Source organism: Microdochium trichocladiopsis (genome assembly GCF_020744255.1).
Source record: "Microdochium trichocladiopsis strain MPI-CAGE-CH-0230 chromosome Unknown B0I36scaffold_10, whole genome shotgun sequence".
Taxonomy (NCBI): domain Eukaryota; kingdom Fungi; phylum Ascomycota; class Sordariomycetes; order Xylariales; family Microdochiaceae; genus Microdochium; species Microdochium trichocladiopsis.
Window position 1 is genome coordinate 2,930,418 of NW_025763553.1, and position 18,825 is coordinate 2,949,242.

General features: G+C 53.1%; 7 protein-coding genes across 7 annotated transcripts; 4 read left to right on the forward strand and 3 right to left on the reverse strand.

The window, feature by feature from the left end:
• Positions 1-509: 509 nt before the first annotated feature.
• Positions 510-1,219, forward strand: B0I36DRAFT_335031 (uncharacterized protein; the record flags this gene model as incomplete). Its single annotated transcript, XM_046155413.1, has 1 exon — positions 510-1,219. A coding segment is annotated over one exon (516 nt), but the record flags the coding sequence as incomplete, so codon positions are not given.
• On the forward strand, positions 1,056-2,188 carry B0I36DRAFT_394426 (uncharacterized protein; the record flags this gene model as incomplete). The annotated part of the gene is made up of 2 exons (XM_046161498.1): positions 1,056-1,838; positions 2,004-2,188. Exons 1-2 carry the CDS (start codon positions 1,193-1,195, stop codon positions 2,186-2,188), a joined length of 831 nt encoding a protein of 276 aa, XP_046007856.1. The 5' UTR covers positions 1,056-1,192.
• An 852-nt stretch (positions 2,189-3,040) lies between these two features.
• Positions 3,041-3,587, reverse strand: B0I36DRAFT_335035 (uncharacterized protein). The gene is made up of 2 exons (XM_046155414.1): positions 3,385-3,587; positions 3,041-3,300 (listed from the first exon to the last, which is right to left on the reverse strand). Exon 2 carries the CDS (start codon positions 3,266-3,268, stop codon positions 3,053-3,055), a length of 216 nt encoding a protein of 71 aa, XP_046007857.1. The 5' UTR covers positions 3,269-3,300; positions 3,385-3,587; the 3' UTR covers positions 3,041-3,052.
• A 4,927-nt stretch (positions 3,588-8,514) lies between these two features.
• Positions 8,515-10,436, reverse strand: B0I36DRAFT_394428 (uncharacterized protein; the record flags this gene model as incomplete). Its single annotated transcript, XM_046161499.1, has 4 exons — positions 10,210-10,436; positions 9,684-9,826; positions 9,272-9,627; positions 8,515-8,876 (listed from the first exon to the last, which is right to left on the reverse strand). Exons 1-4 carry the CDS (start codon positions 10,429-10,431, stop codon positions 8,515-8,517), a joined length of 1,083 nt encoding a protein of 360 aa, XP_046007858.1. The 5' UTR covers positions 10,432-10,436.
• Positions 10,437-11,470: 1,034 nt separating this feature from the next.
• Positions 11,471-13,451, forward strand: B0I36DRAFT_435383 (uncharacterized protein; the record flags this gene model as incomplete). The annotated part of the gene is made up of 4 exons (XM_046162760.1): positions 11,471-11,502; positions 12,130-12,298; positions 12,540-12,705; positions 13,070-13,451. The coding sequence occupies 4 exons, from the start codon at positions 11,471-11,473 to the stop codon at positions 13,168-13,170; spliced, it is 468 nt and encodes a 155-aa protein (XP_046007859.1). The 3' UTR covers positions 13,171-13,451.
• A 1,402-nt stretch (positions 13,452-14,853) lies between these two features.
• Positions 14,854-15,698, forward strand: B0I36DRAFT_354271 (uncharacterized protein; the record flags this gene model as incomplete). The annotated part of the gene is made up of 3 exons (XM_046157292.1): positions 14,854-15,229; positions 15,347-15,383; positions 15,545-15,698. 3 exons carry the CDS (start codon positions 14,854-14,856, stop codon positions 15,696-15,698), a joined length of 567 nt encoding a protein of 188 aa, XP_046007860.1.
• Positions 15,699-18,210: 2,512 nt separating this feature from the next.
• B0I36DRAFT_335055 (uncharacterized protein) lies at positions 18,211-18,825 on the reverse strand (the record flags this gene model as incomplete). Its single annotated transcript, XM_046155415.1, has 2 exons — positions 18,471-18,825; positions 18,211-18,342 (listed from the first exon to the last, which is right to left on the reverse strand). A coding segment is annotated over exon 1 (260 nt), but the record flags the coding sequence as incomplete, so codon positions are not given.

Below are 18,825 nucleotides of genomic sequence, written 5' to 3' on the forward strand. Positions count from 1 at the left end.
CCGTGCGAGACTGTGCCTCTCCTCAACGAGACTGGGGAGTCTTTGTAGGTCGTCGGTAGGGCTTGTTATATGTAGCAGAATCCGAGCCTTCAGATCAGGAAACAGAAACCTCATTGCTTCATTATTTTCTTCAGCTGCAGGGATCGCGGACGAGGGGGCTGAAATAAAAAGCGGCGTTCGCCCAGGCTCTGCAGCTCGAAGCTCTTACTGTCACACTCCTCTCTCACCATGCTCATGTTGCCAGTCGAGCTAGTCGTGGCTGTCCTCGAGGAGTTAGAAACGCCTATAGATATCGCTAATTTAAGACTAGTCTGCAAGCCCCTCGCCGCGATCGCCGGGCAACAGCATGCCAGACATCTCTTCGTATCCCATTCAGTCTCCTCCTTACAACAGTTCTCCAGATTTGCGGACCGACATGTAGCCTTTGTGGGCTATACAAAGCACCTAACTATCAAGTGTAGCCAATGGTTAAGTAGCACCGAAATAGAAGCAGAAATACAGGCTACCTCACTCGACACGCCAGACGGAATTGTCCGAGACGACATCTCGCCTATGCGAATTTGGGGCAACGATATACTAACTGAAGAGACGCGTATATCCTATATAAAAGATCTCGAGGCTATTTTAAACAGACTACCACACCTATCACGGATCACGCTTACTGACGACCTTCGACTTGAGGCGATATCTATGCCGGACCATCTTAGCCATCGTGCATGGCTGCAGATGCTTCAAGGACGCTCTTTCGGTTCTACCGTTGTAAGGATCCTCGGGCTACTTAACAATTTTGGATATTTCTCGCATATACAGATCAGCGGCCGTATAAATCTGCTCGATCTCAATTCGGCCCCGCCGCTCCTCCTAGCTCATATGAGGAACTTTCACCTGGATTCTCCCTCTTTAGCTCTGTTAAGGAAAGTCGTTACCGGCAATCTAGAATGCCTAAGGCTTCAGAACTCGACTGTTGTTAACTCGGACGTTGAGTTCTTCGTTCGAACCCACCAGTCATTGAGAGAGGTCGCGCTTCAAAACGTCAGGATCATGGCGACGATGTGGTCACAATTTGAAGTACTAGTCTGTGGATCGAATGTTACGCTGCTCTGTAGCTAAGACTACTAGAATATATCTTTTGTCTTAGCCGTACATACTCTCTGCTCTTCGAGGGCAACCTCAAACAGTGCCTTGTCCTCACATGTATACCAGTCATGGAACCCGTCTGCTAATGGGCACGGACTGCCTACTCGACGTCGCCTGCGACAGCAGCATAGCAAGTCCAATGATTCCTCAATCCGGTAGTAAGGTCTCGCAACGTCCCACAGACATTCTTTGGATCGTGCACAAAGACAGACACCTGTCTCATTACATGGGCGGTGAGTCCAGCGAACCGACTTTTCTTGTGCAGTGTGTCGAGGCTCCCACCAGCAACACTCCACCACAGAATTGCGACAGGCTCTTGGCTGGCCGTTTCCATCTTCGAACAGGGATATCTGACAACGCGCTGTCAGGACTGATTGAATATCAGACGATTATTCAACCTCGCCAGGAGCCGGTAGTGGAGGGTGGAGATAACTGTACCTGGGCGTTGAAGCAGGAACCTTGCAAGATCTGCAGATACCGCACAACTGAAGGACCATCCCGCCCAATACTTCCATCGCTCGTGATTATCCCAGCGGAACTGCTCGATCCAGTACGTCTCCTCAAGCAGAAGATATCGGCAATATTCCTGGAAGAAGCACTGCTGATTAGCCCAGTCGAGGAGATTCTCGGCACTGCACAGGCGGAGAATCTCAGTCCACAGCTCCGCGGGGAGGCGATAAGCGGCCATGATGTGGCTGAATGTGACAACAATACGCTATAGCAGATGGGGTAGGTGCCACCCAGCCTTTATAGGTACGGTGCAAGCATATTCCTTGCACAATATTGGCGCTTGCAAACCGACCATTGTGACGACCCATAAGGATTCGTGAGATGCTAACCAACCAAGTACATGTTATATGCATCAGACTCTTACTGTGTGCACGGAAAAACCTTCCGCGGCGATAACCCTGGCCAGGTGGTGTGCTTGAAGGAGTTGCAGCACCAGGCGCACACCGTGCGCACCACAGGGCTGCGACCAGCACCATGCAGGATGAGATACTTGAAGGAACGTACGATTGAAAGCATGCACGAGGAGGTCCCTGCACAATGAGAAGAGTTCGTGAGAATGCATGGTGGCGTTTGACAGATGTGTTGAATGCAATAGATCAAGCCGCTCCCGCACGGATGATCTTAAAGGTGTTGGTGGCGTAGGCGGAAACCGGTTGCAACATCCTGGCTGCAGAATACGGGTCCGATGGGCTGACCGCGGACTGTTGAGGCTGTGCGTCGAGCCTTTGAGATATAAGAATGAGTCCGCCTGCCCGTTGCTGAGCTCCCTTTCAGAACTCACGCCGCAGCAGTTTTTCCTTCGATTCAGGACAACAGACACATTTGCTATCCCTTCAGCATGGCCACCAAGGCGGACACGACCGGTACATCACCCGTTAGCCATGGAGCTGAGGCACAACAGCCCTCCCGGCCCAACTCCCACGCCGACAATGAGGAGGCGACGCTCCAGTCTCGCATGCCTCGCTCAGATCCTCGAGATGCGGACGGATCAACTCCCTAGCACCGACCTTGCTGAGGAATACATGTTGCTTGAGGACATGAGTCTTGTCATCGAAAGGATTCGATGATCTTTCCCGAAATATCGCGGCGGCTCTAGAAGGCAAGATCTACAGCTATTTTGCAAAATGGCTAATGATATTGGGTTTCCGTTGGAGTTGTGCCTGAGGACACCCAAACCCAATGTGGCCTTCTGCCTTGCAGGGAAGGCTAAGAAAGTCCTACTGCAGCAACACTCATCCGGCCTACGTCGTCTTATCTTCGACAGCGCTAGCGAGACTGTCATTCGTGCTCGATTGGATCCTAAGAACCCGGACAACGTTTCCAATTTCTCAAAGCGGTAGAGGAAGGGCAAAAGTCCATGAGGGTCGCTGAACCGCAAAAAAAGAAGGCGGCACGGTAGACGATGCTACACCGGATGATGGTCATGCAGCTGAGCAAGAGCAGGGAGCGACTGCACTTGGAAGGATGGACGTTGAGTTAACATCTCCGCGCAGATGGCGGGTCCCAAGAGGACCAGGGAGGTCGATCTGGGGGACATCTCGAGCACCAACTCCAGCGACGATGAGAACACTGCAGGGATGCCCCAAAAGAAAGAAGCGGAAAGGAGAGTAGCAGCAGCCATCACGCCTCAAGTCGGGCCAGCTAAAGTCATCGGTACGTCGTAACTACCTTTTCATGCGCCTACCCCGTACTAAACAATCACACGGGCAAAGCTTATCCTAAACGTTACTATCTAAGAAGTGGGGAGAAACTCGCCTGGTCGGATAGGAGAGCGAGGGGGTCATGTGTAAGCTAACTACGCTCGAGGGGTTTGGCTGGGTGTGTTGTCGATCTCATGGTCACGACGCAAGGGGCGCAAGAGATCGGGTGCGACTGGAGTGGCTGGGCGCTACTTATGAGGCACTTGGCTTAATAGACGTGTCGACTAGGGGTAGCAGCTCGCATAAATTATTCACTAATTACTCTCATAATTGCTTATCTCTATTCTCAATGCGACCTGAAAATGCACGCTGTACTTCCGCCCCATTCAGTACGAACCTTGTTTCTCCGATAAGGTGCTTTGCAGTCATCACCCCAGAGTCTTGAGCAGATGGTCCGGTATCTGACTACTTATACCACCAGTCTAGTTATGATATTGTTGCGTCTATCTGATCGTCCATCGTTGAGCCTGTCGGGCCTCGTTTGACTCACGAGTGATGGAAATATGTCCCAGGCCACAGGGCGGATTTCTCGTCAAGCCACTGAATACCACTTGCTCATGTATCATGCCGCGTTGATGAGAGAAGGCTTGACGGCGTGGTGTACTGTGTCACTCGCAGCGCGCGGCAGCCACATGACAAAGTTCACTGCCGAAGCGTCAGCATACACAATGGCGAGCAGTTCCCGATAATCCACAAGAACCCGTGATCTAGTCCGAGAGCGCTTCCCTGTTTAGAGAAAGTGGTGGGTGAGAACGGTGAGTTGCGAACTAAAGGCACAGAGGTTACGTTAGCCGACAGTGGTTCACCAAGTCGGTCCGTAAATGCCCTGGCTCTTTCTGTGTATTGGCAGCAAGACTGACAAGTAGTTGTGCAGGACTGGACGGGTTTAAGAAAGACTAGCTAGCTGCAGAATAACGAGAAGCGATTACGAGTGGCTAGGGTTAGAAATCGGATAGCGTAGGGGTAGATACACAAACAGCGTCTCTCAAGCTCCGTGTTAGTGCATATTGATGGTGTTGTCCAGCAGCTTGCCTTGATGATGATGATGATGATGATGAGGTTAAACAGTATCATCGACGCCGGAACGAGAGCCGACCGAGATGCATCTGGTCACGCTTATAATGCTCATGCTGGCTTCCCAGAGTGCAGCCAATCTCATGGTAGGCACGGCTGATTTGAAGCTATCACAGACTGCCTGCGGACCGCCTTACCACATGCGTCGGGGAGCTTGCTACGAGCGCTGTAGTTCCAGGGTGCAAGGCGCTGTAGTTCCAGGCTGCGCGGCGCGATTCTCCAGACTCTCTCGTTTCCCACCAAGGATTGATGATATGCATGTTGGTGCGCTTCATGATGCCTGTGGCCCCGCGCCAATGAGTTCCCCCTCCCACCCAGGAAGTGGCAGATGAAGAAGATTACTAAGCTGGTGGTCAGGACAAGCGACGGGGGAATGAAGTGTGGAGTGCAGCATTCCAGAGGATCACGGTCTGCGGTTGGCGAAGGCGTGGCTGGAAGCTGCGGAGCCACACGAGCCGTGGCGCATTGTGGCAGTGGTCGCATCAGATGCAGCTCTTTACCGCTAAGCTATAAATGGACCTTGTATGCAAGTCGTCGCGGCTGAAAATGGGGATGAATGATGGATTGGAGCCATTTTTAGCTTCGTGGTGCAGGCGACTCCATATGGAATCTGAAGGTGGCACGCACCCCCCCCCTTAGATCGACCTCGACTAACAATTATTACACCTGACCATACAAATTGCATATAAAAGTGGAAATATATTTTCTTCTGTCCAATCAGGTCAATAATGGATGCGTTCTCCACCTGCAAGGAGCACCTGTTCGAGCCTCTCTTTTTGACTCAGAACATCGTCGTTTAGCTTCTTCTGGGCCACTTTGCGCCACCCTCGTGGATGATCTGCTCTAGGTCGCCTGTAGTCAAATGTGCAGTGTTTTTGACGTGATATTTGACCCTCCTGACGTTCGTCTCGATCCAATTAAGATCAGGAGATAGCCCGGGACTAATGATGAGTTGACGGTCATTGTCTGCGACCCATTTCATAACCTTCTTCGAGTGGTGCGAGGAATCGCTGTCGACTTGAAGGCGGAAATCTTTATGTCCAATATGATTCTCTATTTCGCTGTATAACTGGCGTAGAATTGGAATCAGAACGTCCGCCGTCATTTTCCCATTTTTGTTTGAAGGGATCGTGTACCAGTATAACTTCGACCTGAAGTTCCAGCCGACTGCGCAGACTGCATGCATGAGGGTCTGTTCGTTCTCGTCCTCAAGCTCCTCGGCACCTTGGATGTCGTACTCTTTGTTTTTTATGGTGTTTCTAGCGTTTCTGAGCTTCTTTGACTTCTCGCGAGGGTCCTCTGGCTGTACAACCCAATGTTCATTGCGGTCCTCCGGACGGCGGTGGACCTTGGTGGTGAGTGCGGCTGGAATCCGAAGTGAACTTCGTCCATTGAGAACCCCGTTTTGAGCCATTCCTTGTCGTCATACTTGCCCTGCTGAAGGCGGCGTTGAACCCATCGAACCCGCGATCGCTTGGCCTTGTCGTGAAGTCCTTCCTTTAGTGTTGACATGCATGTATGGTACCTGAAGCTCCTCCGCATCTGGTTCCTGATTACCCTCTCGCAACAGGTGACCTCGAGGCCCGACTCTGCTGCGCGACTGGCCACGGTAGGCGGTAGCCCTGCCATTTATCAGCTTCAGGGAGGTCCAGAAGCCAATGATGGATATGTTACCGTCCTCGACGCTGAATTCAACGCGTCTGCCGCGTCGGTTATCGATGAGGGGGTTATGCGCCGTTCGCCGCATGTAGTGGCTAAGGTCGGAGCACTGCTTTTTGGTAATGGTGACGGCGATGGCGACCGTGACTCTCTTTGCGAAGTCTCCTCGGACTCGGCTGTTTCTCGAAGAGGTTCAGGAATAGCACGAAGCCACCTGAATCCAGTTCTCTTCGGAATATTGAAGTCCGCAAACACCTCAGCCTTCGAGTACAGCCTGTTGCCGTCCTTATCGTGGGTATGAAAACCGTCGGTTCGGAGAAGGCCGCGCTTCTGAAGCCACCATATGGTGCCTAGGGCCGTGCCCGCCGTGGCGTAATGTGCTCTTGACCGGGCATGCTGTTTGCTCGGCGAGGCTCGATGATTATGGGGAAAGGAGACGTTCTACGCGTTCAGAATGATTGACTCTACAAATGGTCAAAAAAACAAGTAGTAGGAGCGACGTCAGCGACGGTGACGTCGTCGGGAGTGCCATCGTCGATTTCAGGTGTTGGGGTTGCAGACCCTGCCACCTTCTGATTAGCGTCTTGGCGACCTCGTGCCACCTTCAGATTCCAAATGGAGAGGCGACTACGGTGGCCCCGTCAACCACTGAGCATAGGCAGCAGAGTCAATTGACAGGGAGTTGCAGCTTCCTGCCTGCGGAGCCAATCGATTGAGGCCACTTGAGGCACAGGCGACGATCGCCATTGGCGAGATGTTAATGAGGCTCGCCCGAGACTGGCAAACGCGGCAGGATGATAACAATGGACGTCTCAGCTGAAACCGCCAGGGCCACTCTGCAGCTGCTTCGCCGGGCGCTTCACGTCGCAAGCAGGTAGTCTTAGGCTCTCAGAGCTGCGCTGCATATGTCAGTGCCCACCCTTGCAATGCCCCCAGTCTGACCAGGCCTGTAGCAATGTACGAGCTGGATGCTATTGGCAGCAAGCGCCCAGCTCCACAGATCACTGCTGAAGTGGACGTGATGGCACTAGTCATGGTCACAGTTGGAATGCAGCATGCTTGACTGTCTAATGCTCAGAGTATGGAGCGCAATTATCAGCTCGCAAAGGAGTCCGCGGAGAATGAAGAGTTGAGAAAGTGAAGGGCGACAAAGATCATTCCGCCACCACTCTGCGAAGTGGCGTTCATGCTCAGAGCTGTCCACGTCGTGCCTCACAATGCCGTGATGGCCATCGACCCAAAAACGAAGACGGGGGATCCCGGCGCGCCTTCGAACCGGGCCCAGCCAATGCTGCTAGCCTCGTTGTGGGCTGGCAGTCACTTGCCGAGGCTGCACCAAAACAGCACGTTGTGGGTCTGCCCAGCCATGGAGAGCTAGGGTCGGGACATATCCGTCCGGGGCCATGCTGGGATCACAGGTCTCAACGCTACCCGGGCGCTGACAGCACACAGATGACTCTGCCTCTCGAGCAGTGAACGCCTAGATGCAAGTCCGCCGCCGCACGTGGGGAGAAGTTGAGTCTGCAAGTTGCGCACAGCTGGTTTCAATTTGGAAGCCTGGTGAGCAGAACATGCCGTGGTCGATATGCACTCACGATGTCTGCTCCTGCGGCCTGGGGACTCCGGCAACGCATTTAGGTGCTTCCTATGGCGAATAAGTGTAATGTCCGCAAGCTGGAAGAGCCTCGCTGCAGGCGTGGAAGGTCAACCTCGTCGAACAGTCCGATGCGGGTCGCTGGAGCTGCGAAGGCCGAGGAGCGATGCTGGGAGGCAGTGGCAGGGTCGTTGTGACAATCATCAGGTCCTATGCCACGCACTGACTTGCACGGCCTCTCATACCCGTGGAGACCTGCTACGGACCGTGAAACGCCTCTCTGATGACAGATGTGTTGCATTTCTATACTGTCTGTTGTGACGTCTTGTTGGGACCCCACTCGTAGCTCGCCCCATACCATAATGCACAACTGCACAAGAGATTGCCGCTGTTCCCACCAGTGGCTCTAGCCCGCGATACTCGACTGCCAGGTCAAGCGCTAGACTATTCTCATAAGCTCAGCCCATACGAGTAGCATAAAACACCTTGTTCACATGAGCGATCGTTGGGACAGCTACCCGTCACTATGGCACCACGCTAGACGTGTCAGAATAGCTGCTTAAGGCTCTCAAACAGGCTTGCTATGTTGAAGGCCAAGTCCGGCCGACGCTTGCAAGAGTGCTGTTGGGCTTCGGATTTCCTGCCACTTGATACGGCTCGGCTTGCCCGGATGGCGAGGGGCAAGAGTAACAGCCTCGTGGGCCTCGTTGTACTCGTCGGTCTACCAGCCTGCCGTGGAACCGGAGCCCGTACGTCGTCTGCTGACGGCCTCAGGGGCTTGCAGGAGCACGTGGAGGAGTGCCCGGACAGCTCTATCAGGGCTATTCTCGGAGGCTTGTCCTAAGGCGGCTCGAGAAGGTGTGTTTCCCTTGCCGACGAGGCAACGTAGTCTGGGATGGGGAACGAGATCTCCAGCGCTATGCGATCTGTGCCGGGGTTGCGCGCCCCATCAACAATGTCTAAGGTGAAGGGGCAGTTCGAGAAGGTAAGGTCGAGGACGGGGCCAGCACGTCGCGTAAGGATGCTTGCCTCGTTCGTGTAGATAAGGCGGATCGCTTCGGCCCATAGGACGAGCTCGCGGCCACCGTTGTGCCCGAGGCCCCGGTTCCCATTGCGCGTATTGTGGGTTACAGTCCCAGTGGATGTCCAGTTGTCGACAGGGACGTAGTAGTCGAGCCGCATCCATTGAGTGCTCCAGGGAGCTGGCCGAAAGGTTGTCTGTGCCCGTGTTGGAGGGCTCCTCCTCCTCATGAGTAAGTGAGGGGGGTTTCGTGGCGGGCGAGCCCTCGCGCTCGAGTCCTTGTGGTAGTGCCGTGCGCAGGTGTCCCGGGTAGCGCTGAGCTCCATCCGCGTCTACATCTTGAGCTGCCCGTTCTCGTGATACGGACGAGTAAGCCATTAGTCGTCCGCCACGCGATGTGGCCCATGGCATCTCGCATAGCCCTCGATGCAGGCACACGGGTCATCATGTCCATGCGAAAAGGGGCGTAGCCACACCTATGGCAGATGACCTGCCTCACACGTGGATTACCAGTGACTTGGTTTGACAGTATTCAGAACTAGAGACCTAGGAGTCATCCTCAATTATCGAACTTACTCCTGTCCACGAAACCAATCTCTCCCTTGTCATACTTGTCAATGAGCCGTTTGTCAATCTGGCTCTCGTAGACCAAGGACTTCTCACTCTTTGGGCGCCCCTTCCAATGTACCGAGAATCTTCGTTCTGATTTGACGCTACCCTTTCTTGTCTTCTCAGGACCGGCTTTTGATTGGCGGATCATCTCAATCCCAAAGCGAAAACCCTTGAAGTCCATTCCAAAGCAGTCAGTAGGGAACTCGCTAATATTCTTTCGCGGCTCCCATGTAGTCTTGTTGTCCTGTGACCACTGTATAAGGAATGTGTCCGACCCCATCGTTCGAGGAGACAGTCGACTGGTTAGACTCGATCGCGTTCTAGAAACAGATATAAGACAACACATCTTGACCAGGCCGAGTGCTGTGTGCTTTACTCACGAAAGCCTGCATTACGTTGCTGAACTCTGTTCTTGGCATTCCCAGCAGAGGTTGTAGAGCGCTTCACTCGGGAATTTGTTTCCTGTCGCTTACGAATCTCGGCGAGTGCCAATCGCTGTTCTGCGCCTGGCAGCGTTTTCTAGAGCGCGTCTCCATCATGTGGCTGACGTTCGGCTGTTCGTGAGCCAGCCCGCCAGACGCCAGACTGTGCACAATTAATTTTGACTCCGATTTATGCGCTGGCAGTGTCGATAGGCTTGTCTGTTCAGTATTCTACGCGTTAGCAATTATGGTCAAGTCCTTCTGAGGGGTTGGTAGTCAGAAACCGTTGGGTATGGCCCAGGAGAATCTGGCTGGGCTTTCTTGCCGTTGTTCGAAGCGTTGCTGGAGGTTTCGACTTGTTGTGTATGTGCATCTGGTGGAGGGTCAGTCCAACAATCTGTCTGGGCTCCTAGCCATATAATGTCAATGTCACTGCATGTAACAAAGTATGTTGCTTGTTATTCAACATCCTGGGCTTACTGATAAGGTGGGATTGACCCCCTCGTGCTCTTGGAACCCTCGTGCTCCCTGCTTAGATGGAGGCCAGACGCTCATCTCGGCGCAGGGAACACGTGGTGTCCCGTGGTTGGGAGGGCTTCTCGAGTCGACACCAGATTGATGTGAGTGCTGGATTGGAGTGGGAGTCGGGAGCTCTAGTCCTCTTAACACCATGTGATCTTCTTTGCTGAGGAGGAAATCCATCTTGTTAGCCGAGGAAATATGGCAATAGCAAGTTTTTCAAGGAGAAGAACTGTCGTTGGGCACCCATTGTATTTATACATCGGAGACTTCCCAAAATAGATTGCTCCGTACCCCCGGCCACGAGGATTCGACAGTATGACTGGAAGTAATCAAAAATGTCATGAATCTGCATCGTCCTACGTCGTCGCCTGAGACACAGGCCGATAGAAACCCTAGGCTCACGCGCAATGCTAGCGACCCATGGACGCCAGGCGTGTCGCACTCATTACAATGAAGATGATGAGACTCTACACTTTTCGTCTGCTCACCAATATACAACCTTCGGAAACATAAGCTGAAATGAGGCCGGTAAACGACCTCATAGAGTGGGAACTATGCGCTGCGCGGTCTTCAACGCGACTTCGTGCGCTCCATGAACCTCTAGCAGCATGGCAGCGCCTACATCACAGCTAAGCCACGAGTGACCGCGCTTATAGCCCTAACGGTGGCTCAATTCCGCGGAGTAAAGAGGCTTAGGCACAGGAGAAAATCGACAAGGCCCTCTTCTTCATCCGCGTGCCCAATCATCTCGCATCACTCAAGGCACCCGCGCCGACCGCCATTGGTGGACAGTTTGGCTGGGTCAAGACAAGTTAGTACCGCAGCGCAGTGACGATGAGATGCCTTCGGTTGAAGACAGAGCCTCACGTGCGCACCTATTCTAGCCAGAGGCATTGCGATGGGACTAATTTGTGCTTAGTTGCGGTGCACACGTCAGGTGCCCACGCTTGTCAGGCCAGTCAGCTTCATCACGGCTCGTCCTCGATGCTCCCAGCAGCAGGCGCCAGCATCACAGCTTGCTGCCGGAGAGACACCAAGGCACTTGCTACGGTTGCGGTTCGAGTGTAGCATGGTTGTTTGTCTAATGGCCGAGACATAGCTTCCTGCGTAGTACTTGACCGGGGCGAATAAAGAGCTGGAGAAAAGCCGAGGACAAAATCAACATTGCGAGAGCAATCCCTCGGACATCGTTCCGCACCATGCCACGTCATAGAGCAGGATGCACGCGCTGAAACCCAGATGCGTGATTAGGTAAGGTCTCAGCCAAGGCTGGTCGAGACTGTATAAGAATCAGCACGTTACAGGCCTACACATCTCTTGAGGAGGTGAGCAAAAGTCAGAACCCGTCCGCCAGGCGGCTGATGTTCCCATGCGACTGCATGTGAACTCGCTCCGTAGCTGAATGGGATGGGCCACGCTGGGAATAGGAGCCACTGAAGCAACCCACTGAAGCAACCCACTGAAGCAACCACTGAAGCAACCCACTAAAGCAACCCATTAAATCAACCCATCAAAGCCTCCCCCTCACTGAAGAACTCCGACGTGGATCATCCACTAAATACCAAGCCACTCACTAAAGAAACCCACTAAACTACACACGAAAAAATACCTTACAGCGCCTCTACAGGGCAGGCCCGCTCGAGACAGTGACCGCCCAGCCTAGATGCCCTCCGGACTGGAAGAGGCTGAGGTGTCACGCTTCGTAATATAGCACAAGCTGACCAAAGCTGGGACATCTGGTGAGCGGCTGTTACAGTACCAGAGGCGTTGAGCTCGAGAAGGAGCCGCCCAAGCTGCAGGTTGACGGCTGTCTCATGCTCGCCAAGGTGCATTCCCATACGCCGATCCATGATTGAGCAAATTAAAGTCGCTCAACAGCCAACAATACGCTAGCCGCAAAAGAAGCAATCTTGAAGCTGGGCTTGGCTGGGACGGTAAGCTACGTGCGGGGGAAGATGAAGGCTTGTTGATCGTCCCTTGGGTACACGAGGGCATGGATCCACCTGAAGTCGCCGTGCACACGGGCGGAGGACAGCACGAGTTGAAGGTACTGGATTCCCCAATTTCCACAGGCTTACTTTGCCAAGCTTGCGTGGCTGAAAATTGCAAAGCCACACCAGAGCTGTGGCGCGGTGGGGATCGCACTAGCCACAACTAGCTTACTGGATCGGAAGTGTGGCTGCGTTGTTGGATACACTGGACCCGTGAAGCCAGAAGTGGACCTTGCTTGGAGCTCTGCGTCGTGGCTGGGAGTGGTGGCACGAATAATGGATCAGAGCCATTTTTAGCTCAGTCTTCCAGGTGCCTGCAATGACTTTGCACTGGGTGGGAGACAGGCGCATGAGGCTTGGTCTCCAGGGAGTGGCAGCTTCCTGGTTTTGGTATGGCGGAGCCAATCGATAGAAGGGCCCTCTGAGGCACAGGCGGCGATCGCCATCGGTGAGCTGACATATGGTAAGTCATGAATATTGCGTCTTGGTTGTAAGCGCGTTCGAGAAATCTCAGTGTTTCGGAAGCTCGTGCAGGAGACTATGACGTGGAACCGAAGAGCGCACGTTGCGCAGGCTGCCCAGCTGTTGCACCACCTGAAGAGGCGGATCCGTGACATGCGAAGAATATAGATTATATCGTGCTCTGCAATTTCACGACACGAGCAGGTGGACTATCTGCGTCAGGAAGCAGGAGATACACGAACAAGATATCATCGGTGTCCAAGTCAAAAATGCGCTGCATCAATCTGCCTGCGAACAGCGATATATTTGCCATTCCAAATATCAGGTTCTAATCAGACGAGAATATATGACACACTATACACTAGGCGTTTACCTCCCTCCCAGTTCCTTCCAGACCCCACCAGATCCTGTCTCCCACCACTCTGACAGCTTTCGCAAGTTCCGGTATAACCGTTGGGGATTGTAGTACAGGATGTCCTCATGCTTGGTGCTCGGTCTTGCAAATACAAGACATGTGCTTCCATTAAGTCTCCTATCTCATCAGCCCTGAGTAAGGCCCGCAGATAGTGACATTCAAATAGCGGGTTTGCTCGCTGTCTCGCTCGATGGTTCCATCATCAGCCAGTTGCTGACTAGTCTCGGCCTCAAGCCCTTCCTCGCGTTCCAGGCGGTGTGGCTCGGACTGCTCGGTCTCGTTGCATAATTTCTTGGGTAGAATATCGATGTATAGCTTGAGGGATTTGGTAGTAAGCAACTCCTCTATCAGATAGCAATGATTTGACTCGAGCTGCAACTGCACGCCGGGTATCTGCTCCCAATGCGATAGGCTAAATGGCTCCTCTGGACGTAGGCATGGCCAGGAACTGTCAGGTCGTATGCCGTTATCAGGGGCTTTTCTGAACTTCAGATCGATAAGCTAGATTAGATGTATCAGCGCTAGCTCCAATGTATGGGTCAGTGGACTTCTCACTTGTCCATAGCAAGCGATAGGATCGCCGTCCAATACTTGTTGTGAACTGGTCGAGGCCTGGTGGACGCCTTGATGACTTGGCAGACCAGGCGTTGGAGGGACTTGTTCCGGCATCCCCGGGTAATAAAAGGAAGACCTGAGTAGAAGTTGAACGATAGAATACTAGATGACAAGAGACTAGGCCAGTGTCGGCGAAAGTATCAACTGAGCTCCGTGAACCATTGAAGAAGGCTGGGAACCAGTGTCAGCGGAACTGGCGGAAGAAACCCTACTTAAGTATGAATTCCTCAGCACTGCCCCGTTCCAACAACGTCAGGGACCCAGACTTTCTCCCTTGTAGCCTGATCTGGTCGCATTCTGCCTTGCTCAGCCGATGTCAAAGATACAATCAGCGGCCACAGGGGTGTCATTCATGCACCTGAGACACCTTCCACCGTACTTTACTAGACCGCAACCGCATGGTGATCCAATGTCACTCCGAGTTCTACCGTGCAGTCTAGCACGACAGAGGTTGCACTCCTGTTAAGGTATACGTCGACCTTGCACTAACCCCGTGCCGCGGCTGAAAATGGTTGTAGGAGCCATTTTTCGCCTGGTTTCGCAGGCGATTGCAGTGACCCTGTCAACCACTCTGCACTCGGCGGGCGCAAGGGCACTACATACACTCAGTGTGCCGGGAGTTGCAGCTTCCTGCTTTCGGCGTGGCGGAGCCAATCAATTGAGAATCCTTCCAGGCACAGGTGACGATCGCTATTGGTGGGTTGACAACGAGGCTCGCCCGAGACTGGCAAACGCAGGCGGGAAAACGACGGGACGTCTCAACCGTAATGGTCACCTTTACAGCCGAGCGCATCGCGTCAAGGTAGTATCAGGTCCTCATAGCTGCTGCGTCAAGCCCAGCTCCCAAGAGTCCGAACCGTGACACGCTCCAATGATAACGGCACCTTGGAGCTTAGCCCATCCTAGATTTGGTAGTCTTTAACACTACAACAGCATTCCGGCCAAGACCCCGAGGACCATGTAACCAGCTTTCTCCTAATCTCCATTTTCCACATAATGTACAGAAAGCTCGCTCTGGGACCCCGCAGGATACGCACGCAGCTGTGACATGGATCGAGTCAGCCAACCAGATCATCCTTGTCTTAAGCGAGACCGGAAATGTAGCGTTCTCTGTCACTCATGGACTTTGGCACTCAGTTGCTCCTCCTCCTTACTCACTACCTCCTTGGTCTCCTCTGTGGTCTCGTCCTCCTTAATCTCCACCTCGATGGACATGGATTCGGAGACGAAGGGTGGCATCGAGGGCGGGCACGCATTCTCAGAAAACAGCCTGGCGGTGTCTGTGCTGTGCCCGGCTCGAAGGATATTTCCATGACCTTCTCTAGCCAATGCCCAGTTTTGCAATCTCTCGTATTGAGAATATTCTCGAGGTCGGCTTGGCTTCCAGAGTGTGGTCGTAACACGATAGCGACGCCTGCGACAGTGTGCCACACTTTTTCGGGCATTGGCTCTCGCCGGAACACGGGTATCATTCGTAACAGCCGTTGGGTCAAGAGTAAAGCAACACACAGGAGCATGCCTCCGTCACGAAGTCTGCTTCTCCACCGGTTGGAACAACTCTGCCCTGCTGAGGTGATCGCCATGCTGAACTAGGACTTGTGCGCTTGTATAGAGGAGAAGACCATGAAGTGCTCGGTTGAACGCGCTGGGTGAGAGACCCACAGATGCTGGACAGCACCGGTCACAGTTTGGCGTCGATGATCGATAAGTGCAAGCAGCACAGACTCTGATTGGGTCCTAGAACGACCCGACACCCAATAGGTCGTGACGAGATAGGCCGTCATCCTTAGCTATGCTTCTCCTACATTAGGCTCTGGGTCATGGCTCGACGGCACGCTGCGTCAACTGAAGGAGGCATCCACGACTGTGGAGTCCCCTGCAGCGCCAAAAATGGCCACAACATTATTGACGATGACCTCGGCGGTCCGCTCGCCGAGATAGTGGCTCGCCGCTTGTATACTTGACCGACTGTGCCGAGCATTGTGATCGGTAAAGAGCGTCTATGCGCGAGAGCCAGATAGCAGTGTGTGCAGCTGGGAACTAGAGCAGTACTAAAACTCGTTATGGCTACCTGAGTACCTAGGTAGGTATCAGAGAGGGCTTCGTTATGGTGGGCATTAAAAGAATCAGAGAGGGCTTCGTTATGGTGGGCATTAAAAGAATCAGAGAAGATGAATTGGCCCAAATCGGTCCGTTATGTGTTGTAAGCTGATCGGGATCACGGTCACAGGATTCTAGCATTGGCTGTCGGTTTTGAGATTGACCAAACGAGCGTTCGGACGGGGTTTAACATTTGTAGTTCCATTTTGCATTGGTGCTTTTATACGATGTCGACCACACATTGGGACCAGAGTGTCTGCAGTCGTATATTGAAGCATAACAAATGAAAATTGCGAGGCTGCCATTAGTTGAGACGGATGCTACTTGGAGCGGTACATACTGCATCTCGGCTGCCACGCCAACGTCCGATACGTCGATCCGTAAGTTTGTGGCGTGAGGTCACGCGTGATTCTGAGTCATCAAGGGATAGAAGTGTCCTCTGATAACTTGGAACAAGCTGTGGTGTAACCGTCCCACCAATTATGTGGCCCAGGAACAAATAAGGTGCGTGTCATGGCTACCACATACGGCGAGTCTCAGCTCAGCTCTGCATTTTATCGGTAACACAAGCTGGAAGGGACACAAATATGGATCAACGAAAGGGGCTCTTGCACCAAATATTTGGGAACAGCGACTTGCGGGCACGCGCTGTCTCAGCTGTCGCACATGTTCTTCAAGCGGTGCCACTCGGCATTGCGTGCATAGGAGGCGCATCTGCCCCTCTCGGAAATAGGCTCCTAGACTTTGGTGTTATCAGCCCGGAAGTTGGCAATCTTAGCCACCAGGAAGAATAAGCGGTGCACCCAGCCCTCCTCGGTAGTTTCGACGTTGAAATCCATGTCCACCCCCATTGATCGGGATCCCAAGCTGTCTGCTAGTGGAAGGTGAAAGCTGCGCCCAGCCCGACACTCTTGGCGTTCCAACCACATTCACAGATTAGGGTTCGCGCTCGTGTAAGGTGGAACATCCGTTGGGTGGCTCTCAGTCATGATCTCGCACACGCTAAGCACCACGGCCGTCGCCGCGCATGGAGGGTGAAGACCGGGGAAGGCGGACTTTGTCCCCGAGAAGTGCAAGACAAGCCAACTCCGGCTGCTCATCAAAGATCCCGAGATTGTGACCTTGCATTTCTGGCGACGACGAGCTGTCACCACCTATCGTCTGTTTGACGTGGTTCCAGAGACGATCTCTGCTACTAAACCCCCCCCCCCCCCCCCCACTGCAACCAAGGATCCTAGCTCCCAGACGCCAACAGCTGCTAGAAGGCATTACTGTCTAGCAATAATGCATTTATAATGCCGGATCACACCGCCTTGCCCCGCAAAAGTCGGCCACTAAAGCTCCTTGTTCCGCACAGTCGTAGTTATTCTCTCCAATCCCTCATAAATGCATGGCATATCCACCGGTCAGCGACCAGATGCGACGAATTTTGCGGTCAGCCTTCCCCCCCCCCCCCCCCCCCCCCCCCCAAACTCTGATACCCCAGCCTCAACATCCGCAACTGGAGGCTCCTGACGGCGACCTCGAGCCATGGCGGGCGAGACGGGCCCCACCGCTCTCGATGCCGAGGCTCTATTGATGGCAGATTCTTTGCAATTGCCTTTTACAACACCATCGAGATTTTCGTCTTAATCTTTTCCATATTTAAGAAATGGAGGGGATGTTACTTCTGGAGCATGGTAGTCACTGCCATTGGGATTCCGACTCACGCCATGGCTTTCCTGTTGCGCTACTACGAACTCGCGCCAAATCTTCCCATGAGTGCTTTCACAATCGCTGGCTGGTGTTTTATGGTGACCGGACAGTCCGTCGTCCTATGGTCGCGCCTACATCTCGTGGTTTATGACCCGACGAGGATCCGTTTGGTACTCATCATGATCATTTTCAACGCTTGCGTCCTGCATATCCCGGAATCAGTTATTTTCGTCCTTTGTAACTCGAGCAACCCGGCACCTTATCTTCTCGCCTTCCACATCTACGAAAGGATCGAGATCGTGGTCTTTTCTCTTCAGGAATCTATCATCTCCTCTCTTTCTATGGGAGGGCTTCCACAGTTTCAAGCCCACATTAACTCGTATGGGCTCGGAGGTCCAACTTGCTCCGAGAACTCGTCGTCCTATTCCTCATTAATGTACTCTAGATAGCAGCCTGATAGCGCTCGAGTACACCAACAACTTCGAGATCGAGACGACATGCAAGCCCTTCGTATATAGCGTCAAGTTAAAGGTGGAATTCATCATCCTCAACAGGTTGCTCGCCTTTACCCAAAGGTTCGCCTGTGGGAACCGTTTCCTGGACAGTTCTCCCATACACGACGTCACGAACTCTTAACTCGAACTCGAGCGCAATACCAACAGATAGTATCGCGATGGTTTCCCTCCGCAGGGGCCAGACAGACGTAAGCAGAGAGGGAATCCATACCTGGGCATTTGAGTTCACTCAAGAGTTTCGGCCCTCTAAACTCACTCATGTGAGTTACGGCCAAGTCGTGAGTTTAAATAAGAAAAGGTCATTACTCGCTTTCTTCCCATTTAGGTAGTCGGCGATAATACCCTCGGTATTTCAGTGAATGACCACCTCACTACTCAATATCACTAGTTCCTATGCTAAGTCCGCTCACGGGAACTACTAGGCAGGCCAATACTCGGTTGGCCAATGAGCCAGCCTATCTCCTCGACCCGCCTGACTGATGAACAAAGTGGATATAGTCACCCTTACTACTGGGAATGATTGGCAATGTCTTATCAGGGCTAGTACAGCTTCTCTTTTTTGGAAATACCGGAGGGGGAGCCCAGAAATATTGGGAAGCTCCTCGAGGTGCAGAGGACGATAAGCTATGGTCATAGAGGACAGGACTTTCAGACAGTAATCTTGAGTACTTGTCTTGTGTCTCAGGATGTCCTCAACCATCCGTGTATAGTTCATTTAGACCCGGAAGCATGTCGGCGAGGATTTGTTCGAGTTCCCACTGAGGAGCTCGCTCGAGCTCCT

Excerpts from the sequence above, each read along its gene's own strand:
- B0I36DRAFT_335035 (XM_046155414.1), bottom strand. The coding sequence starts at position 3,268 with ATGGCTGCTGCTACTCTCCTTTCCGCTTCTTTCTTTTGGGGCATCCCT.